This window comes from Balaenoptera physalus (genome assembly GCF_965194825.1).
Source record: "Balaenoptera physalus genome assembly, chromosome: 20".
NCBI lineage: Eukaryota > Metazoa > Chordata > Mammalia > Artiodactyla > Balaenopteridae > Balaenoptera > Balaenoptera physalus.
Genome location: NC_138901.1, coordinates 37,786,090 through 37,809,308, shown reverse-complemented (window position 1 = coordinate 37,809,308; position 23,219 = coordinate 37,786,090). Strand labels below are relative to the sequence as shown.

At 51.0% G+C, this 23,219-nt stretch overlaps 1 protein-coding gene across 2 annotated transcripts; it reads left to right on the top strand.

Moving 5' to 3' along the window:
- The first annotated feature begins 414 nt into the window (after nucleotides 1-414).
- On the top strand, nucleotides 415-22,014 carry TRIM25 (tripartite motif containing 25). 2 transcript variants are annotated; one of them, XM_082440016.1, is made up of 9 exons: nucleotides 416-1,105; nucleotides 5,298-5,393; nucleotides 8,674-8,907; nucleotides 11,038-11,209; nucleotides 12,715-12,780; nucleotides 14,999-15,025; nucleotides 15,350-15,433; nucleotides 15,512-15,610; nucleotides 17,091-22,014. In XM_082440016.1, exons 1-9 carry the CDS (start codon nucleotides 509-511, stop codon nucleotides 17,615-17,617), a joined length of 1,902 nt encoding a protein of 633 aa, XP_082296142.1. In that variant the 5' UTR covers nucleotides 416-508; the 3' UTR covers nucleotides 17,618-22,014. The 2 variants fall into 2 exon arrangements, with proteins under 2 accessions (XP_082296143.1, XP_082296142.1); XM_082440017.1 differs by lacking the exons at nucleotides 15,350-15,433; nucleotides 15,512-15,610 and having other exon boundaries at nucleotides 415-1,105.
- The last annotated feature ends 1,205 nt before the right edge of the window (nucleotides 22,015-23,219 follow it).

Below are 23,219 nucleotides of genomic sequence, written 5' to 3'. Positions count from 1 at the left end.
AGTCAGTCGTTTACTGTTCCTGCAGTTATTTTTTTAAAAACCCTGTCCTGATAAGATAGCTTTGCTCGCGGGGGCGGTGGGGACAACTCCTGTCCGGATGAGTTCTCCGAAGGAAGGGACCTGCTGCAGGGGCTTCTGTGCAGTAGTCCCCTCACTCCCGGGATCCGGGGTTCACCACGCGAGGCGTCAGTTTCCTCATCCGCAGAGTGGCCGCAAGAACCCGCTGGTGGTCCAGAGGCTCGTCTGAAACCCCGAGCCCAGCGCCCCGCACCCAACCCCCGGAAACCACCGGGATACGAACGTCGCAACTCGCACCTCATCAACCCCGGGGGCCCCGCGCGGCCCGCCCCACCCCCCGCGCTCCCCGCCCGCCCCACGTGACTTCCCGAAAGGGCCGGGGACCGCCCCTCGCGCCGCTCAGTTTCGTTTCCTTGGTGGCTTCCGGGCGATAGTGCAGCAGACGCGGCAGCGGTTCCAGCGCGTCCCGTCGGGTCCCCCCAGGAGCGCCATGGCGGAGCTGTGCCCCCTGGCCGAGGAGCTGTCGTGCTCCATCTGCCTGGAGCCCTTCAAGGAGCCGGTCACCACGCCCTGCGGCCACAACTTCTGCGGGTCGTGCCTGGACCAGACGTGGGCCGTCCAGGACCCGCCGTACCTGTGCCCGCAGTGCCGCACCAGCTTCCAGACGCGGCCACAGCTGCACAAGAACACGGTGTTGTGTGCGGTGGTGGAGCAGTTCCTGCAGGCCGAGCAGGCCCGTCCCGAGCTCCCCGACGACTGGACGCCGCCCACCCGGGCCGCCGCCCCCAGCCCGGCCGACCAGGTGGCTTGCGACCACTGCCTGCAGGCGACCGCCGTCAAGACGTGCCTGGTGTGCATGGCCTCCTTCTGCCAGGAGCACCTGCGGCCGCATCTCGACAGCCCCGCCTTCCGGGACCACCCGCTGCAGCCGCCCATCCGTGAGCTGATGCGCCGCAAGTGCCCCCAGCACAACCGGCTGCGGGACTTCTTCTGCCCTGAGCACGGCGAGTGCATCTGCCACATCTGCGTGGTGGAGCACAAGACCTGCTCGCCTGCGCCCCTGAGTCAGGCCAGCGCTGACCTGGAGGTAGGGGTTGGCGGGCGAGGGCCCAGAGGGGCAGCCTGGGCCTGCTGGGTTGTGCAGTGGGCACCACTGTGGGCATCTTGGCCTACTTGGATCACCTGGGTGCGGGGGAATGGGCCTTGCTGGGCCTGAGATCAGGGAAGGGGCATCCCCAGTGTCCAGGTAGAAAGGGGCTGGGAGAACATACAGCCCTCCTGGATCATTCCTGGTCCACCTTCTCTGCCCCCACCCCTCTCACCCATTATACAGAGGGACGTTGCTTGCCTTAAGCCTAGCACTTGTCTGACATGTTTAGTACAGGGTTTTGAACATCAAATACGAGCGCTAGAGGTTACCTGTGTTCTCTCAATAAATCTGGGTAACACCCAGGAGGTGGGTATAATTAGTTATTTACAGCTGAGGAAATGGAGGTTCAGAGAAGTTAATTTAACCTGAGCTAACCCAAGTGGCCAAGTGGGCATTGGGCCCCCAGCTGGTCTGACTCCACATTTGCCGTTTCTCCCTATGCACCAGCCTCAAAGCCAAGTCCGCAGAGTTCAGAGCATAGGACATTCCTGAGGTCATGTGAGGAAAAGCCTTTGGTGAGCCAGAGACTTCCAGTGACCAGGGAGGATGGTTATGGGTGGGAGGGGGGGCAGAGTCCCAGGAATCCCTGGATAGGATGCCCCGCCACGCTCCTGCACCACAGCGCCCTATATACTTCCTGTGCCACTTTAAAGCACAGGACTGGTCCTCATCAGTAAAGTGAGGAGGTGGGACCGGGTGGATTCATTCCTAAGGGGCCTTCTGGGTCTGTGATGATTTCAGTGGTTTGGGGATCATAATTTCCCCCTGTGGACTCGAGGCAGAGGCTGAAAAGGTGTAGTCTAACTACCTTTCGTTGTATCAGTCTGAGCTCCAGAGTGAAGCCTGATTTCCTTTCACTCTCGCAGCGCTGTCAGGGAGAACAAGGGCTGTCCTCGTGTGATCAGGGGAGACGTGAGGCCTGTGGGAGGTTTGCAGTGGCACCAGGGCCAGGGTGCAGGCTTTGCTCCCGTCCGGACACGGCTCCTCCCTGGCCTGGTCTGCTTCTCCAGTCTGAGCTGGGTTTCTGTGTACTTCCTCCCTGAGTCCCAGAAGTCAGACGTCAGGCAATGCCTGACAGTTGAGTTTGGAGGTACCACCATCTCAGGCCCAGCCTACCTGGGTCTCTGCCTGTTGCAGGAAAGGGCCTGCCTGGCCTTCGAAGGCTGGAGCCCTGCTCTGCCCTGCATCCGCTGTGGTTCAGGGCAAGTCACTGAGTTCTCTGAACCTCAACTTCATCCGTAAAATGGGATTAATAGCATTCCCTCCCCACCTCCAAGGGTGACCAGGAGGCTCCGGAGGGATGAACTGTGTGGGAAGTGCCTCCTAGGCGGGCCCCAGGGTCAGGCTGGTTGACACGGGCTCCGACCAGAGCTGGATGTTGAGATCTGGGTTTGAATTCTGGCTCTGCTTCCTAGCTAGGAACTCAAAAAAAGGACACAATAATAGTACCTATCTCAGAAGGTTATTGGGAGGATTAAATGAGGTGTTTCATAAATGGTGTTTTACAGTTCGCTAATGCTCCATAGAACTGCCACTATCATTTCTGTTACTCAGAAATTCCCTGAGGAGAGTTTGCTGCATAGAGGGTGTTAGGCTGCCCAGATCTTCATTGCCTCAGGATGCATGGTTCTGAGGACTAGGGCAGCCTGGCTCCTATCGAAAGACCCTTCTAGAAGTTCTTCCCAGGAGGTAGAAGGACCCATTTCCGCCTGGTCTGGAACCCCAGCTCCCTCTCAGCCTCCAGGGCCTGGAGCTGGAGTCTGCGCCCAGATTATTTGTATGCCATACACACTTGGCTTTTTAATCCTTTTAACAAGGCTTTCCTGCCATCTCTCCCCTACCCCTCGTTGTCCTGGCTTGCTGAGTCCTTTAACCTGTCTCCTTTTCCAGCCCTGCCGCTGGTCAGTACTGGTGGCAGAGCCAGCCCAGCTTGGCTCGGTCACTGGTGTGGGGCGGACTCAGGACTCTGGTGCCTCCCACGTGGAGGACCCAAGTCCCCAGTCTGTGAAGGGATCCTCAGAACTTCGAAAAGTTCTCTACCCTTGATTAGGGGATTGTCGCTGCTGTCAAAGTCCTTGGGTGTCTTTCCTTTCGTCATCTATAGCCCTGTGGGCCCCTCTCTACCATCAGGGGACTGTTTATGCATTTGATTAATGGTGGGTAAAATCTTTCAAAATACGGGGTTCAGGGGTGTACTACTAAGCGTGAGTCTTGGAGGTGAAACATTTGGCAGCCCCCAGGTATTCTGAGGTCTCTTCCAGCTCTGAGACCTGTGAGGCCAGATCTGCCCGGGCCTGGCCTTCTGCCTTTGGCCCACAGTTCATCTTGGCCACTGTTAGAGACCAGGTCAAAGGGCATTGTCACAGAGGTCACATCTGAAACACTATCAATGACTTGGGCTTTTGGGGTTGAGTTAGTGTGGCCTTGGTCTCTGCTTCTAGCCTTTACATGTGACTGTCTCTGGGTTGTTCAAATCCAGAGTCAAGGTCACTGGTGGAGTGGGAGAGGCAGGGAAGAGGAAGGGAGGGCCAGAGTATTGTTGAGCCAGTTAGTTAGGGGACATACATTTTTTTCTAGAATTTTCCTATGTGCTCAGTTTGGACACAAGTCTGTAATTGTAACACCAGGATCTTGTAACACTAGTTAATAGCGATGTGACCTAGGGCAAGCCACTTAATTACTCTGTGCTTCAGTGACCTCATCTGTAAAGGGCGGATAACCCTCTACCTCCTAGTGTTGTTTTTAGCTTTACATAGTTAATACATGGAAAGCACTAGAACAATGCCTGGCTTGGAGTAAGTGCATGATAAACACTAGCTGCCATTATGGTGGTGGTGGTGGTGATTTTCCTACCCATTTCTATGCCCCAGCATTTCACCTGAGTAGGGTGAAATTGAATATTGATTATGAAAATTTATGGCAATACTAAGAGGCCTTGGGTGATATTAGCTTCCACTGTGCATAATTAACCTTTGTATCTGAAGGCTAGGTGCCTAGCAATTCTGAATCACCTTAGTTCAATTTCAGGGACTGAACTGTCGATGGCTGGTTTACTGCTGGTTCGTCCCTATTCCTAAGGTTTAGCCCTTGGAGGTCCTTGCCTGTGGGGCTTGTCAAGTGAGCCTTGGACTCTGATATTTGTCCACCTGCCTCTCCGAGGCTGACAGAGGCCCTTCCAGCTGTCTTCCGGAACTGGCAGATGGCTCTGGGAGAACAACCCCCGATGCCAGCCTTATCTCTCTGGGTTTCCTTCTTCTGGATCTTAATTACATAATCCTTCCCTGCTTTCTTAGCTCCCCATTGGTTTTTAGTAGATCCCTCTCCCCCAATATTTTGTCTCCTTTTCTGGTTGTTTGCAGTGGGAGGCTTGGTTTGAACAACCCCGTCTGCCACTTATTGAAGCAGCTGTCCCAGCTCGTTCTGTCTGTGTGAGCTTGACCACCTTGCTGTCCTCTTTGCCTCAGTTTCATCATCTATAAAATGGGTGCTAGTGAAGAAGCTCATAATAATCCAAGCTGAAATTTACTAAGGCCATTTGTCCTGACTAAGATCCAGGCACTATGCTGAGGACTTACACTGCTTCAGTTAATTCTCCTACTAGCCCCGCGGGGTGGGAACAGTTGCATTGATATCTATTTCGTGGCCAAAGAAACAAGTGAGAGACAGTTGGAGAGCTGGGTATTGAGTCTGGTCTGTCTGGCTCCAAATCCTATCCTTGTAACTTCTTTACTGTCCAGTTCCCCTGAAAGGATGAAGGGAGGCAGTAAATATGAGAATGCTTCAAAAAGCTACAAGCAGGGACTTCCCTGGCGGTCCAGTGGTTAAGACTTCACCTTTCAGTACAGAGGGTGCGGGTTTGATCCCTGGTCAGGGAGCTAAGATCCCACGTGCCTCGTGGCCAAAAAACCAAAACATAAAACAGAAGCAATATTGTAACAAATTCAATAAAGACTTTAAAAATGGTCCACATCAAAAAAAGAAAAAAAACTTAATAAAAAAATAGCTACAAGCAGGTGAGACTTGGGGTGGTGGAAACACCTGTGGGATAGACTTGAGGGCAGTCACTGGTGTTGGGTGCTGGTGGGGGGCTGGATGGGGTGTTTTCTCACTCGGTTTGTTTTCTCCGCAGAACAAGTTGAGGCATAAACTGACTGTCACGTACAGTCAGATCAACGGGGCGTCGAGAGCACTGGAGGACGTGAGAGCCAGGCAGCAGGACGTGCGGGTGAGTGACAGGGCTCCCCGCCACCAGCCTGGCCCTGGAGCCTCCCTCCGCCTCTGGGGAGGACAAGGCTCGTGTCAGGTTCACTCACAGTGTCAGAATTCAACTTCAACCGTGCAAAACATGCAAAAAGCTATGTGCCCAGAGAGATGCTTCACAGACTCAAAGCCTACCTACAAGCCCAACCATTAAAAATTAGGGTTAAAATATAGTGATATAAAAAATGGTTATGATTTAAGGGGGAGAAAAACAGGAAGTAAAAGTTGTATCTATTTTTAAAAAGTGTATTCATTTCTAGGGCGACTGTAACAAGTTACTGCAGACTTGGCTTACAACAACAGAAATGTGGTCTCCCACAGTTCTGGAGGCCAGAAGTCCAAATTCAAAGTGTCGACAGGGCCACACTCTTTCCGAAGGTTCTGGGGAAGAATCCTTCCTTGCCTCTTCCAGCCTCTCATGGCTCAGGCATTCCTTGGCTTGTGGCTGCATCACTCAATCTCTGCCCCTATCTTCACATGGCCTCCTCCGTCTTCTCCTCTTTTGTCTCTAATAAAGACACTTGCTATTGGATTTAGAGCTCACCTTTGTAATCCAGGATGATCTCATCTCAAGATTTCTACCCTAATTACATCTGCAAAGACTCATTTTCTAAGTTCTGAAACATGGACATATCTTTTGGGGGGCAGCCATTCAACCCATTACAGGAAGTATAGGAAAAAAGACTGGAAGGAAATATAGTAAAGGAATAGTACTGCAAGTGTTGGAGTGGTAGAATTAGGGATAGTTTTTTTACAGTTTTTATAAGGTTACAGTGTTTTTATATTGAAAGAAGATTTGATTTTTAAGCATCCTGGTCTGGAGCTGCAGCATTCAGTTTTATTGCCACAGCTGTGGCTTAATTAGATGAAATCTGGGTTAGAATACTAGCCTGTGTTGGCAGATCTCTGAACCTTAGTTTTGAAGCAATCACAACTTCTTTCCAAAGGTGAGTTATGAGGCTTAAATGAAAGGATGCACATGAAAATACCTGTATCAGTTGGGGGGCAGGCTAAACTGCTGTAACAGAGATACCCCTCAAAATCAGAGGTTTAACTAAGATAGCCATTTATTTTGCTCCCTGTGACGGTTCAGGTGAGCAACCCAGGCTAGTGGGACCTGAGCAACCCAGGCTAGTGGGATGGCTCTGCTCCATGTGATCCTTCAGAGTTCAGGATCTTTCCTTTTTATTGCCCTTCCTCATCTCTTTGGTTGCAGCTGGGTCACCATTACATCTTTGCTCTAGCCTGTGAGAAGGGGGACAGGGAAGGAGAGTGTTGCCATTATCACTTTCGCTCCTGTCGTGAGCAGCTTAGTCACATGACCAAGCCCAGCTGCAGGGGATGCTGGGAAATGTAGTCTGTGGCTGGGCAGCCATGTGCCGGTCTAAACTCCAGGGGTGTTCTCTTAGTGACGGGAGCAGGAGGAGGATGAATCCTCGGGGACATTGGTAGTCACACTGGAGGTGGCAGGGTAAAGTGTTGGTTAAAGAAATAATTGAATTCCCGGGACTTCCCTGGCGGTCCAGTGGTCAAGACTCCGTGCTTCCACTGCAGGGGGGCATGGGTTCAATCCTCAGTCGGGGAACTAAGATCCCATATGCCACGCAGCGTGGCCAAAAAAGAAAGAAATAATTGAGTTCCAATCTTCCTGTCCCTCTTAAGTGTGTTTCTGTTTGTCACGTTTGATTCTGAGCTATTGAGGTTTCCCAACTTGTAAAGCGAAACTGCAGCTTCTAGAGCAGTGCTGTCTGCTAGAAATATAAAGTGAGCCTTATACTGTATGTAACTCTAATTTGAATAACACATGAAATTAATTTGAATAATATATTTTATTTAACTCAGTATATCCAAAATATTATTTTAATCAGTATAAAGTATTAATGAGATATTTCAAATTCCTCTTATTTTACACTTATAGCACATCTTAACTTGGACTAGCCATAGTTCAAGTGCTCTGTAGCTACATGTAGCAAGTAGCTATGGTATTGGATAGTGTAGTTCTAGAGGAAGTTTTCTAGAGCAGCTTCATACCCTTTAAAAAATTACTCATGGGGCTTCCCTGGTGGCGCAGTGGTTGGGAGTCTGCCTGCCAATGCAGGGGACACGGGTTCGAGCCCTGGTCTGGGAAGATCCCACATGCCGCGGAGCAGCTAGGCCCGTGAGCCACAGCTACTGAGCCTGCGCGTCTGGAGCCTGTGCTCCGCAACAAGAGAGGCCGCGATAGTGAGAGGCCCACGCACCGCGATGAGGAGTGGCCCCTGCTTGCCACAACTAGAGAAAGCCCTCGCACAGAAACGAAGACCCAACATAGCCAAATTAAATAAATTAATTAAAAAAAAAAAACTACTCTTTAAAAAAAAAAAATTACTCATGAACTGCTTTCCAGCTTAAGAAATAAAATATTGCCATGGAAGATGAAGCCCCTGCTTTGCTTCTCCCTTTTTATATCCCCCTTCCTCTCTCCCAAAAGTAACCACTATCCTGAATTTATCCATTCCCATGTGTTTCTTTATACTTTTAATATGTATGTATGTATTCCTTTGGCAATAAATACTACCATTCTGTTTGTTTCTAACCTTTATGTAAGGAGCATCATACTGTATGTCTTCTTCTACAAGTTGTTTTTCCCTTATTACTGTTTAATATTCCATCCTGTGAATAATTTTCCATCTTCTATTGATAGACATTCAGGTTGTTTCCAGGGTTTTGCTAATTCAAACAGTGCTGCTTAGAGCATTCTTGTGTGTCTCTTGGGCAGGTTCTGAGATTTTTTTCTTTCTTTATTTACTTGGTTGCATGGGGTCTTAGTGGCGGCGGGTGGGCTCCTTAGTTGCGGCTCCAGGACTCCTTAGTTGTGGCTCGCCAGCTCCTTAGTTGCGGCACGTGGGCTCCTTACTTGCGGTTCGTGGGCTCCTTAGTGGTGGCATGCGAACTCTTAGTTCCAGCATGCATGTGGGATCTAGTTCCCTGACCAGGGATTGAACGCCTGCCCCCTGCATTGGGAGTGCGGAGTCTTATCCATTGCGCCACCAGGGAAGTCCCCAGATTTTTTCTAGAGTATATTCCTAGACTGAGTTGCTGGGTCAAAGGGTATGAGCACCTTCAAATACACCAGATCTTGCTCTCCAAAGTGGTTGCGTCTGTTTGTATTCCCATGAAGTATAGGTAAGAGTTCCTGGCGCTCCATGTCTCAGGCTTAGCTTTTTTGCCAGTCTGATGGATGCCCTCTTGTTTTGGCTTCTCAGGAGGTTGCACACAGGAAGATGGACCAGCTTAGACAAGAATACCTGGAAATGAAGGCTCTCATTGATGCCTCAGAGGCCAGCTCCACACGAAAGATAAAGGAAGAGGAGAAGAGGGTCAACAGCAAGTTCGACAGCATTTATCAGATTCTCCTCAAGAAGAAGAGTGAGATCCAGACCCTGAAGGAGGAGATTGAACTTGCCCTGACGAAGGGGGACGAGTATGAGTTTCTGGAGGTGGGTCAAGATGAGGACATTGAATACGCTTTCTGCCTAGCGTCATGATGTTGACTGTAGGTGCATTGGGGCCCTCGAGGAGTTGAGGCTGTATGAGGTCATGGGAAGCATCCCTGAGACACATGCTGTGTTAGTTTTCTACATTTCATGACAACTTACCACAAGCTGAGTGGCTTAGAAGAACCACTGTTATCTGTTATCTCACACTTTCTGTGGCTCAGGGCATGGCTGAGGTCTCACCAGGCTACATTCCTTTTGGAGCTCAAGGTTGTCTTCCAAGCTCACATTCTTGTTGGCAGAACTCAGTCCCCTGTGGTGCAGGACTGGGGTCCCCATGTCCTTGCTGGCTGTCAGCAGGAGCCACCCGCAGTTCCTAGAGGCTGCTGTGATTCCTCGCTGTGTGGCCCTCTTTCGAGTTGGCAGCCGGCTTCCTCAAAACCAGCAGAGAATTTCTCCCTCCAGGAAAGCCCAGTTTCTCTTTTAAGGACTTTTACCTGATTAAGTGAGGCCCACCTGGGAGAATCATCTTTTTGATTAACTCAAAACCAACAAATTTGGGATCTTCATTACATCTGCAGTATTCCTTCAGTTTTTCCATGTAATGTAACCTAACCATGGAGTAATATCCTTTCATACTCAGAGTCATGCTCATACTCAGGAGGAGAGGATGTATAGGATGTGTACCCGGGGCAGGCGGGAGTCTTGGGGGCCATCTTAGCATGCTGCCTACTGCATAGGCCTCCACCGCTTCCCTCCATCCCGCCTCTGCACGGCCCCTGGAAGTGTCTCTCTAAAGCATAGGCACCCCTCCCCGCCCTTTCTGATTTCACATTCCCATAGGGCCTTGGTGACCAGCCTGCCTTTGCCAGCAGCCTCATCTCTTGCCAGCCACCCCCTGCCCATGCCCTGTGCTCTAACCACAGCAGAGCATTCGTCAGATGCACCGGGCATTGGGAGGGAAGGCCGTGGCTGGCCTCTGCCTAGTAAACCCTGTCCTTTGTTCAGGGCAACCCCAGTTCCCCCATCTTCCTCGGATCCCGTTATTCTGCCATTGCTGGCAATCTGGAGCATGTTACCTGCCTCTGCTCTTGCCCTCGACAACGTTGTTTTAGATGTGCTTGTTTTCATGTCTGTTTAAAAGGCTGTCAGGGGACTTCCCTGGCAGTCCAGTGGTTAAGACTCTGTGCTCCCAATGCAGGGGGGTGTGGGTTCAATCCCTGGTCAGGGAACTAAGATCCCGCATGCCACACCGCGTGGCCAAAAAAAAAAGAAAAAAAAAAAAAAAAGCTGTCAGCTCTTTTCAGGCGGGGCCCTTCATCCTCCTAGCATGTCCAGTGCACGGCAGAGTGTCTGGCACGCGGCAGATATTCTGGGGAGGCCCATTGATTGGGTGACGTGCTGCTTTGACCTGTCAAAGGCCCAGATTCCATGTTCAGGTCCTGAGGAGGGACAGGAGTGCCTGGCAGTCTTCTCTTCTCTGTTCAGGATCTTCTAGCCACACCTAGGCTGGATGGCATTAAGTTTCATCGCACGTGCTCATTCCTGTTTGTTGACCTAGCTGCCTTGAGCTCTTACAGAAGGATTCTGAGTCCACATCTGGTCCTCTTGATACTGTATGACATGATTTGGTCTCCAAATTTGGAACCTTCTGTAAGATCCTTCTTTTCCATTGGATATGCGGCTGAGTCCTGCAGCCTTCCAGGCATTCCTGTCTATTTTCAGGACACGTGTTCAGAGCTGGTCCTTGCAGGATGGACATGGTGATGAGTCTCCTGTACTTTTTCAGCCACAGCTGGAGGGGTGGAAAGAGCATTATCCATGGGGGTCAGGAGATCTGGGTCCCAGCTTTGTCCCTGCCACTAATTGGCAGAGGTCCTGGAAAGACACTTGTCATTTTTGACTTCAGTTTTCCCATTTGTAAGGTGAGCGACCTCTGAGGGCCCTTCCAGCTCCAGATCACTGTGTCTTGAAGTGGCACTTTAACCCCCAGTGACCTCTGGCTCTAATTTGAGAGGCTGATTAGACTTAGTGCCCATGGGCACAGGGAAGCTCCTTCTGGGGTTCATGAGGCCTGAGCCCAGGCCCTGGCTTCACCAGAGCTGCCTGAACTAACCCCCTGGCTTGTTGCAGAAAGCAGCAAAACTGCAAGGAATCACGACGAAGCCAGTCTATGTCCCCAAGGTGGAGCTGAATCACGAGCTGCTAAAGGGTGTCTGTCAGGGCACCTCTGAGCTCAAAAATGAGCTGAAGCAGTACCTCAAACAGCTCCAGGACAAGAAGCCTGAGGAGCTCATCATCCCAGGTAACTATTAGCAACCTCCTGTGCTTTCCACTGGGACCCCTGAAATGGGATGTGTCCCCTCAGTGTTTTGGGGTGGGAGAGAAATCTTGATCTGGAGCATTGGGGCTTGAGTTTCGGGGGTTACAAAACATCTGCCCTCCATCTAGGAGGTAGTGGGGAGTTTTTGCCTCATGCTGAGATTGTAGCTGTCCTTCCTAAAATATTTTTGGGGGCTGGATGTTATGAAGGGTCTTTCTAGATAGGCTTTTTTTGTCTGAGTCTGAGGTTGGGTCAGATGGGTTGAATGGATTCTGGGTTCTCATTGTTATTTGGTAGGGAAATGGCTAGTTTGGGGGTCAGAGAAACGTGGAATTCCTCCTTGATCCCCCCTACCCTTCCACTTATATCCAACCCATTGTCAGATTTTGCTTCTTAAATATCTCCTGATTCAGTCAGCTGGTTTCACTGCCGGCCACCACTCACCTGCTCTCCATTGCCATCACCTGTGGCAGCTTTCTAATGAGTCCCTCTGCATCCACTCCTGTTGCAGCTGTAGAGAGCTTTTCAGGATGCAAATCTGATTTCTTGGCACCTTCTCCCCTGCCTCCTGTTCAGAGACTTTCCATTGCTTTTAGATTGCAGACCAGACTCTTGACCCTGGCTGTCAACCCCTGCCTGGTCAGGCCCCGTCTGTCTCGTTAGCCCTGAAGTTACCCCCTCCTCCCATACATCCCTCTACACTCTACAATTCTTCAAATATGTTAAGCTTCCTGCCACAGGGCCTTTGTACATGCTCCCCCACTGCCTAGAGGGCTCAGACTCCAACATCTTCACCAGGTGACTCCTCTCACCCTTCAGAGATCAGTTGAAACATTACATTTCTCAGCAAACCTCCCCTGTTGCCACTCCTGCTCCTCAGACCAGGTTGCCGGGTCCTTATCATCCCTTGGGGCCCTTTGCGCACCTGTCATTTCACTCTTCCTTGCCATTCCCATGTGTCTCCCCCACCAGACTGTGATCAGTGAGGGCAGGGGCTGGGTCTGTTTTCATCCAACACTCTCCCCAGCGCCTGGCACAGAGGGGAAAGCCATTGATGAATTAGCCCTGCATATTTGTTTTTCTGCTATGTCAGCGATCACTGGTCTGGGGACGGAGGGGTGAGAGAAAGCAGAGGGAAAGGAGCTACCACGACATGCCAGGCATCTTGATCTCACCACCACGAGCGAGGGGAGTCATCCCTGTCATACGTCGGAAGAAACCAAAGCTCACAGACGGTTCAGAGGTCATGCAGCTGGGTGCTGGTGGCGGAAAGACTCCACCCTGGCTACATTTTAAGGCAGAGAAAAGAAGGAACATACCGAATTTGTCTTTCAGTTATCTTGTTTCTAGTGCTTGTAAATGATCGGATGGGGAAGGTCAGCGGAAATCAACTTTGTAAGCCCTCTCCCCGCCTGCCGACGGCGGGGCTGGCTCCTAGGCTTGGTTTGGAAGAGCCGCATAGACTACCCTCTTCTTCTTTGGCACAGGGGGCCCTGGAGGACTTGGCCTGCTGCACATTGTGAAACCCCCACGGCCTGTGAAGAAGATCCCAAGTAAGTAAAGTAACCCCACCTCTGTCCCTGGGGCAGCAGCGACTGTGGCAGGCGGTGCTCGGGCTGAGGTACTAGCAGGCGTCACACGGCTCCTTCCAGCGGAGCACAGCCCACCTCAGGCTCCGCGGGGCCCGGGCGCACCTGGAGGCAAGTGCTGCCTGACCCCGCTGAGGGGCGGTGGCGGGGCTGTTGCAGGAGCCCTGCTGGGGCACGCGGGAGGACCGGCCATCAGCACTGGATATTCTGACTGCCTGGAACAGCAAGATGACCGAAGCTGGCTTGTCTTGAGAAATACTTATGATGCCCGAGTTCTGGCATTTGGGGTGACCCCCTGAGCAGAGGCTGAGCCTCACCGTAGCCCAGTGCCGTTCAGCCTCGGGTTGGGATGTGTTTCTGCCATCACAGAGCTCTTCAACCTTTTTTCCGTATTGCCCTCCTTTGCTCTTACCTCTCAGGACCTTTTAGAAATTTTTTTCCTAATCACCCCCATCCATGAAATTTTAATACCACACATATGATATATCTGTTTATACACTGTGCTTTTATACATAAAAAGAACAAGTTTTTTCCATCCTTCTCTCCCCCTCACCTCCTAAGAATCAATTTTTGCTCCCCCTTGGGGGCAAAATCACCCTTGTTGAGATGGGTGGGGCTGGGGTGAAGAATGGTCCTCAGTTTCCTCATCTATCAATTTTGGACCATAATGATGTCCACCTCATGGGATTATTGTGTGAGGTTCACATGGGACATGGATGGTGAAAGCTCTTTAAAGGACAGGCATATGTCACCAAACTGTTGGCCAAAAAGTCAGCGAGGACGGAGGAGGGCTGCCCCTCATTGGGTGGTTGGGATGAGAGAACTCCGGGCTGGTTTTTGTTGTTGTTTGCTTGGTGTTAGTGTTTAGTGGTTGTCTGTGGCAGACAAATGTGTGGTACCTGTTCCTGAGTGGAATGGGGTCCCGGACTGGGATGCCTGGGGCAGGTGAGGAGGGAGCCATCAGTGGAGCCTGAAAACGTGGAAGGGCACCTTGTGTGAAGAGGGAGGTGGAAGAGGAGGTGACAAGTACTGTAAACCTGTGTCCTTCTCAAGGCACAGCCCCTGAAAGCCTCCTTCCCGCTGCCCCACTTCATAAGGCCCGCTCTTCACGTGAGTGAGCTGTGGCGGGGCCGAGGCGGGGAAACAGGCAAGGAAAGGGTAGGCTTATCACTGTGGATGAGGCTCCTAGGTATTGCGATGACTGGGGAGGGGGCCCTTTGCCTGAGGCCAACGTCATAGCCCGGGGTCCTGCCAAGATGCTGGTCCAGTGGCAGTGGGCGGGAGAGGAGCAGGGGGGGAGATGGGGAGAGTGAGAACGACTCCTGAGAAAAACGGCTCTGAAGTGGGAGGAACGGGGAGCCAGTGGGGCATGTGGGACCAGGGAGGGTCTGGTGGGGAGAGAGCAGGGCTGGTCTGGAATGTACAGGATCCTGCAGTCAGGCAGGGATGAGATCCAAAACCCCCCTTGTCATTTCAGCGGTGGGGAAGGTACCAGAAAGGGAACCTGAAATCTTCTAGCCTGCTCGACCTTGAGCCTCATTGCAATCCCAGGGGCTTGTAACAGACAGACTTCTGAGCCCCACCCCCAGACTCTCAGTTTCAGCTGGTCTGGGTGGGTCTGAGAATTTGCATCCCTACAGCTTCCCAGGTGATACTGCTGCTACTGGTTTGGGGGCCACGCTTTGAGGACGGGTGTTTCAGCTAAACTCAGTTCCCACAGGCACACACTCGGGATACTTTCTAAAGACGATCGTGATACTTGGCAAGCACATTTTTTTGGCTGGCTCCCTATGTGTGTCTTTTTTTGTGTTTGTTTTTGCATTTTTTGTTTTGTGGAGATATGATTTAATCCTACAGTAAAATGCCCAGATCTTAAAAGTACAGTTAGATTAATTTTGACAAATACATACATCTGTGTTACCATTACCCAAATCAGGATAAAGATTTCCATTATTCCAGGAAATTCGTTCGTGCTCCTTATTAGTGAGCCCCTCCCTACCAAAACCATGATTCAGGTTTCTATCACCGTAGATTAATTTGCCTGTTGACCCCGTATCTTTTTCAAGTTAAAACATCATAGCTTTATTTGTATGGGTCACATTAGTGCATTGATTGTTATTATGGTGTTTTGAAAGTGTCATTGTGTTTAAAATATGTTAATTCTGAAAATTTTCTTTTTCAGAAGAAGAAAAGAAACCCAAGAAACCTCGTAAGTTACGCATTTCTGCATCTTTTTGTTTCTTGAGTGCCTGAGTGTAGAACTAAATGCCAGCAGGGAAAGCTGAGCCATGGGTTTGGGGGTCTGGGCTCTGTGACTGTGTCCCGTGCTGGCAGCCAGGCCTGGGCTTGGAGGTGGCAAGTGTAAATGCGTAAGACCGCTAGGATGAGTGTTGCCCTGTCTGGACTCGTTTGTGTCGCCCTGGCTGTCCAGGTGTGTGTTTGTGGAAGCAGCTCTTGAGAATCAGCGTGGGAGGGAGTATAGGCCATCAGGTCACTCTGTCATGTCCCCAACTCATGGCGTCTCCTCCCTCAGCCCCAACCATTGCCTCACCCAGCAAGCTTCCCACCTTTGGAGTCCCAGAACATTTAGTGGATCTCAAGCAAACTGGCCAGGAGGGTGAGTTCTGGTGGGCCAGGGGCAGTGGGCTGCCCGCTCTGAGTTTGTTCTGAAAACATCTCTCTGTTCTTCATCCAGCTGAGGCCAAAGTCCCCACCGTACTGCCGACCCCGGTGTCTCTCAAGGCCAAGGTGCTGGAGACCTTCCTAGCCAAGTCCAGGCCTGAGCTCCTGGCGTGTGAGTAGCTGCTGGCTTGCTTACCCTTGCCTCCGTCTAGCTTGGTCAGCCTCTCCCCTAGAGGACCCACTGTGCTCTACTCTGTCACACCCTTACTTGCTCCTGTCCGGCTTCCAGCCCGGAAGTGGTAGGAGTTCCTTCCTCCAGGGCAGCCTAGGGCCCACCCGCCCATAGCTTCACCCACAGAGCGTCCTCCACTTGTGCTCACTTCCACGCAGTGGCCAGAACCTCTCTCTGCAAAGTGCGCTCTGGCCCTCCTTTCCACACAGCCACGGCAGGCTTGCTGGGGGGCAGTGGATGCCTGGTTCTCGGGCCAGCACCCGAGAACCTCCCCCCACCGCCCCCGATTTGTGGAGCCCCCTGCGCTCTGTGATACAGCCGTGTAAGCAGAGGAAGTGAGTTCTAGGGACTTAGGATCTTAAAGGACATTTTCCCAGGCCATTCATTTTGCCCTGGGGGAGAACCAGTGCAAAGTATCCTTCCCTGAGCCTCCCAGCCAGGGAGTGGCAGATAACCCCAGTCCTGAATTCCCAAGCTAGGGATTGTCCTTCTCTGCCTGCTGTCTCCCACTGGTCCAGGGTTCCCTGTGAGCAGGAGGGGCAGAGATGGGTGTGTCCTGGGGAGGAGGTGGAGGGTGGGGACAGCACTCAACTCTGCTCAGTCTTCAGACCTGCCAGAACTGGCTGGAAGTGTGGCAGGAAGGGCGGGGAGGCCATGCTCGTGTCCCAACCAAGGAGTATATTCAGGTCATTGGTGTGCTCACAGACCTTGATTGGTTCCCCGTTGCAACCGATTAAAGACTAGACCGCTTAGCTCTCTACTTGTGGCTCCATGTGTCCCTCTCCTCCTGCTGTGGCCTCTGTGCTCCCAGCTGCCCAGCCTTCCCTGGTCCCAGCACCTGTCCACCGTCCTCGTGACTCCGCGTTTGCCTTCACTGTCCCCTCTGCCGAGCATAGCCTTTCTCCCTCCTCTGCTCTCCTCTGTTTAATTCTCCTCCTCTTCCTGTCGCTCAGCTCCAATTCTAGCCCACGTGTGAAGTGTTCCCCTGTGCTCTCCCCACCCTTTACCCGTTGCCCCGTGGCTGTGTCCCTCCAGCAGTGTGCCTGCCCTTTAGCAGAGTGCGGGGCCCATAGTGTTGTCATTACTGACGGGCTTGCCTTGCTTGTGGGAGTGTGAACTCCACGAGGCCAGGCACCATGTCTGGTTCATGGCTGTACATCCTGCATAGAATCTGGCATAAGCCAGGGGCTCAATAAATGGTTTTAGATGGAGGAATAGACAGAGAGATGGGTGACTAATAGATGCACAGACGGCTGGATTGATGGATAGAGAGATGGACAAATGTCTGCCTGGCTAGACAGAATGGATGGATGGATGGGTGGATGGATGAAACAAATGAATACATATTACCAGTTAGGGAAAGGATTGAAAGTGAGAGCACTTTGGGCTCCTTGTAACTGACTCGTTGATGCTCCCTTAGATACTGTTAAAGTCATCCTGGACTACAACACTGCCCACAGCAAGGTGGTTCTGTCCGAGAACTACACCGTAGCTTCTGTGGCTGACACATGCCACAACTACCGACAACATCCCCAGAGGTTCACATACTGCTCTCAGGTGCTGGGCCTGCACTGCTACAAGAAAGGGATCCACTACTGGGAGGTGGAGCTGCAGAAGAACAACTTCTGTGGGGTGGGCATCTGCTATGGCAGCATGGAACGGCAGGGCCCTGAGAGCCGGCTCGGCCGCAACAGTGCCTCTTGGTGCGTGGAGTGGTTCAATACCAAGGTCTCTGCCTGGCACAACAACGTGGAGAAAACCCTGCCCTCCACAAAGGCCTCGCGAGTGGGCGTGCTTCTCAACTGCGACCATGGCTTTGTCATCTTCTTCGCCGTGGCTGACAAGGTCCACTTGTTGTATAAGTACAAGGTGGACTTTGCTGAAGCTCTGTACCCGGCGTTCTGGCTGTTCTCCACAGGTGCTACGATCTCCATCTGCTCCAAGTAGGCAGGCTGTGGACGCTTGGCCTGACTGCCTGTGCGGTGCCCAAGACTCTAGTGAAAATGCTGTAGGTGGAGCTCTCGGGGAGGTTCCTGAGAGTCCCCAGGGGCTGAAAGGATGGGAGGGGAGCTGGTGAGGGTGGGAGGTTAGGGAGATGGGATAAGAGGATGGGTTTGGCCAGGGAAAGGGATGGGGTGATTACGTTATGGGTGAGGAAGCCTTTCTGCCTCCTGGTGCCCATCAGGCAGGATGGCCCCCTCCCCTCGTTCTGGTAGATCTCCAGGCTGCTGGGTGGCCGGGTGGGGCTTTGGGGAGTGAAGTCATTAGTGCCCCTCTGCTCTTGGACATAATCTATAGCCACTGTGGGTTCTTCCTTAGGCCTCTGGTGTCCGCCTCTCTGCTGTCTGGAGTAGCCTTCAAATCTTGGAGTTTTGATGATTCTCTATAGAGCTACTTAACTCTATAGATTTTTTTAAAAATTCCAAAGTCATTGAATTTCATTATTATTCACCCTCCACTACCTACATGTGGGAGTTTGGGTGAATGCTCAGACTTCTGGTTATTTTCTGTACTTGAGGGAAGCTACGCACAACAGGTCTTCACCCAGACCAGAGTTTCCCAAAGAAGTATGTCCTTTTCCTCCACTGTTTCCCTTTCTGTCTTGGACCTCAGCACCCCATCCATGGTTTTAAAATGTTTAGTCCAACAGGAACCTTTTCAGTCTAAGATTTCAAACCATAATCTGAATCAGCCTGTTTTGGATTTGTGATTCAGGGTCAAGGTGACCCAGGGCCCATGTGGCTAGAAACCCCTCCCACTCTCATGTATTATGAAAGGCATCTCAGCAGAGATGCCTTGGCTGCAACTACAGAGCCTTCTTCCCCTAGCGCAGGCTTTGGGGCAAGGCTCTTCACCAGGCAAGAGGGACCCTGACTGCGTTCACAGTTGGTGGTTTTGCTCTTATCAGAGCGTCTTGCCTTCTCACTGATCACTCTTCTCAGTGGTAGCCTCCGTTCCCCAGGATTGTGAGATCCTGCACTGGCTGGTGGAGATACCACCGTGGCCAGCACAGTGGAGCGTTCAGCTAAGCCCGCTGTCAGGCAGACAGGCCAGGTGTGGCTACCTCAGGGACCATACTCGGTCACCTGCTGGGCTGACTACCTATGGCCAGAAGGGCCTTCCAGCAGATCCATGGGAAACAGCAACATTCCTGTTCAACCCAGCACTGGGCCTTGGGTGAGTCGGAGGCCTGTCACCGGCCCTAGCCCTTTCTGCTTTCTTCCTCATTTGAGCCAATTCCAGATGTAGGAATTGACCAGGCAAAGGGTCAGGAAGACTTAAGGACCAGGGAGGAAAGAAGGTGCCAGGCTTAAGCACGAGGGGCGATTTTTCCTGCAGTGTTTCTGTGCAGTGAAAATAACCCCAGTCCACTCAGGGCGGGAGTGAATGGATTGCTGGAATTTCCCAAGCTCCTTATATCCTGGCATTGTCAGGATGTAAGTTCTGATCCCCAAAGTGAGAGAAATGTAACCTCTTGTGGTGAAATGTGTCCTGCTCTGGGCTTTGCCAAGAGGAGAGCTGAGGTCAGGCTCCTTGTGGTATGAAAAGGACAATACCACTGGAGACAGGGACCCCAGGCCTTTCCATATGGAGGTTTGACAAGTTAGCACTTCTGGGGCCTTGTGCTGGGCCCCCAGGGCACTCTAGTCAGGCCCAGAGCACTTGATATTTCTGACAGATGTGTTCATCTGTGTCACCTCCCAACAAGAACTTCCACTTCCTTGGGAGAGAAATCATCTTTGTAGGGAAGATCCCCCTGCAATAGCTGAAATGTGGTTTTTAAAAGTTTTCTTCCTTTGCTCCTGGGAAGAAAAGTTCTTTGTTGATTCTTCTCTGCTTTTGGAGATGGTCCAAAGCATCTTCATTGATCTCCTGAAACAAAAGCCTTGCTTGAAGCCAGTTTATACTCGGGAAACAGCTGGGTTTAGAGGAGAATGCAGAAGATTAAACCACAGGTCCTGCTTGGGCTCTTCTGCAGAAATGAGGGCAGCCAAGAGGGCTGTTCCCTGATGGTCGATCATCCAGCTCAGGAAAGGGAAGCATGAGCCCCTCTGTTGATGAGAGGCAAACAGGTAACCCAAGGTGAGCCCTGTGTGGGTTCTTTCCGTGAACTGAGGGGCATTCCGAACCATTCTGTTTCCAGTGGTGAGACTTTACATCCCCTCCCTTGCCCTGCGGGGCCGGTGCCCAACACTAGAGTCCTAGAGTTGGGGGAAATCTTGTGTTCATCTGACTTCCCGTTTTGCAAAGTAAGTCAGATGGGGAGGTATTGGATGACTCCAGTCACCGCTCTTGACATCCCATTATGGAGGAGGTGCCTCCTTAGATGCCCCTGGTACCCTGGAGGAAGGGTCAGAACTTCCCAGATACACAGACATAAAAACACTCTCCCAACCTAGGTATCAGGGGCTGTCTCAGTCACTCTGGCGTGATAAACGAAAAGTCAGGGTCAAGTTTTTGTTATTATTCAAGGGCTGATTGATTGGTTCTCCTGTTATAATTACTCTGAAATGGGTCTGTGATCTATAACTAATATTGATACATTGTTTCTTACCTTATTCTGCCCCACCTGTATTGATTTTAAATAATTAGGAGTATTTCAGCTTATATTCTTGAGCTTATATTTTTAAGAGTTGATTCTTTCAGAGATAGTAAGGGCTGTAGACACAGATCTTCTGAAACCCACGAGAAATACCAGGGCCAAGGCTGGCTGACATGCCTTAGAAGCTTTGAATGCAATAAAGCTGTGTGTGGTATTGTTTCACACATTGCAGTGTGTGTAGAAAGTATTGCTTATCTGTCATGCTGGAGTCAGCAAATGAGGTGTCCAAGGGCCTCTGGCTGCCCCCCCCCCAGATGCCTGGGGGCTGAGATTTCAGCAGAACTATAGCCCATTTGAGGCTGCCATGGGTGTGGCAGCCCCTCAGGAAGCTTTCGATGCTGAAATCTCAGCCAGATAAGATGTCCTTCTGGGCTTTGCATCAGGATGGGGGTGGGGAGAAAGGGGAGGGGTATGAGTGAAAAGGTAAATAAACCACAATGGGGTAATCAGGGAAACAGTGATGGAAGTGGGAGGGTTCATTGTATGATTCCTTCTGTTGTTGCCTCTGTTTGAAAATTTCTATAATAAAAAGTTTAAAAAATGAAACAAAAACCAGCCAGCAACGGGCCCTGTTCACGGATTTTTATCCTTGTTTGAAGAGAGGTAGGAGTTGTGGTTGGTATGGATTTGAGGTTGTTGAATAATAATTTGACTGGCTCTTGTCTCTTATTCCTGGTGGGGAGATGCTAAATCCTTGGAATTTCCCCAGTAATAGGAGAGTCCTTATTATTCATGAGCCCCTTGGATCACACCTGAATTTATGCTAAGAAGTGAGATGACCCAGGATCGGGGCTGGTCGCCAGAGAGACCAGGCATGAGATTAGAGGGTTGGTCTCATTGAGCCAGCCTCACCCCCAGGAGGGGAGAGGGGCTGGAAATCGAGTTGAAATATGTGGTCAGTGATTCAATCAGTCGTCCCTGATGAAAGCTGGGCACCCCGAAGATCTGAAACAGGAGGGAAGGGGGCAGGGCACAACCTTTGAAAGAATGACATAGCCCGAGGACATGACATAAACTGATTAGAAGCAAATGAGTCCAAGCTGGAGGACAAGTCGACTTCCACTAGACCTTGAGCCTCAGTATACACTCTTCTTTTTTTTAAGTGTATTTATTTTATTTATTTTTATTTTTGGCTGCATTGGGTCTTTGTTGCTGCGCGCGGGCTTTCTCTAGTTGCGGCGAGCAGGGGCTACTCTTCATTGCGGTGCGTGGGCTTCTCATTGTGGTGGCTTCTCTTGTTGTGTAGCATGGCCTCTAGGTGCACGGGCTTCAATAGTTGTGGCACGTGGGCTCAGTAGCTGTGGCTTGTGGGCTCTAGAGCACAGGCTCAGTAGTTGTGGCGCACGGGCTTAGTTGCTGCGTGGCATGTGGGATCTTCCTGGACCAGGGCTCGAACCCATGTCCCCTGCATTGGCAGGCGGATTCTTAACCACTGTGCCACCAGGGAAGTCCAGTATACGCTCTTTCTAACACATCAGCAAGCTAAATGACACAGCCACAGGCACCATGACAGTTCCAAGGCCTACCATAAGGATCAAAAAGTGGGTGGTGGCCCAATTCCTCTAAATCCCCACCCCTTCCTGAAATAGCTGGAATACTCCTCCCACTCATTAGCCTATGAAATTACCCACCCCTATAAAAACTGAGAACCCCATACCCTGGGGCTGCTCTCAGCTTCTGAGATGGCCTACACTCTGTCTGTGGAGTGTGTTTCTTTCTAAATAAAGCCACTTCTTACCTATCACTTTGTCTCTCACTGAATTCTTTCAGCAATGAGACATCAAGAACCCGAGCTTCAGTAAGTCCTGAAACCAGGTGTGTGATCTCAGTTGGAAGACCGTGGGTTTTGGCCGGGTTTGAGTCCCGGCACATGGGTTCAAGTCCTAATCTGAGGTGCATGGTTTCAGCTCCACTGAACACCCTGATTCCACAGGAGCTCTGGGTTGGTGTCCCTTCTGGACCTCACTCCATGTGTCTCTTCATTTGGGCAGTCTTGATCTGTATCCTTTACAATAAAACTGTAATCATAAGTGTAGCGATTTCCTGAGCTCTGTGAGTTCGAGTAACACTTACACTGAAGCTGGGGGAGGTCGTGTGCTATAGACCGGAGGTTGGTGCTGCCGCCCAATTCATATGTTGAAACCTCACCCCCAGTGTGGTGGTATTGGAGGTGATTAGAGGGTGGCGCCCTCATGAATGGGGTTAGTGCCCTTATACTTGAGACCCCAGAGAGCTCCCTCACCCCTTCTGTCGTGTGAGGACACAGCAAGAAGACAGCTGTCTATCAACAAGGAAGCAGTTCCTTACCAGACACTGAATCTGCCAGCGCCTGCTTCTTGGACTTCAGCCTTCAGAGCTGTGAGAAATAAGTGTTTTTGTTTAAGCCACCCAGTTTATGGCCTTTTTGTTATAGCAGACCAAACTAAGCCTTCTGGACGTGTGTGTAGCCAGTTGGTCAGAAGTGTGGGTGGCCTGGGGACCCCTGAAGTGTGGCTGGGGTCTGAAGTGAGGGCAGTCTTGCTGGAACTGTGTCCTTTGGCCTGTGGAGCCTGAATCTGACTCCGACTCCAGGGGTTATCAGCAGAATTGTACTGCAGGATGCCAGCTGGTGTCAGAGAGAGATGGCAGGACTTGCAAACTTTGAATAAGCCCTTGACCAACTTGTCAGAATAAACTACACTGTTCTTTCTTTCTTTTTAAACATTTCTTATAGCAGGTTTATTTGCAAAAACTGGAAACAACCCAAGTGTCCATCAACAGGGTGAATAGATAAACAAATTTTGCTGTAGCCATACAGTGGAAAACTGCTCAGCAGTATAAGGAACTATTGATGCACATGAAAACATAGATAAATCTCAAAATAATTATGCTGACTGAAAAAAGCCAGATGTGAAAGAGTACATAGTGTATGATTGCATTTATGTAAAACTCTAGAAAATGCAAACT

What these genes read in the sequence shown, in the direction of transcription:
- TRIM25 (XM_082440016.1), top strand. Translation starts at nt 509, where the DNA reads ATGGCGGAGCTGTGCCCCCTGGCCGAGGAGCTGTCGTGCTCCATCTGC. An exon ending in GCCTGTGAAGAAGATCCCAA is followed by an intron (nt 12,781 to 14,998) that starts GTAAGTAAAGTA and finishes TTTCTTTTTCAG; the next exon opens with AAGAAGAAAAGAAACCCAAG. An exon ending in CAAGCAAACTGGCCAGGAGG is followed by an intron (nt 15,434 to 15,511) that starts GTGAGTTCTGGT and finishes TTCTTCATCCAG; the next exon opens with CTGAGGCCAAAGTCCCCACC.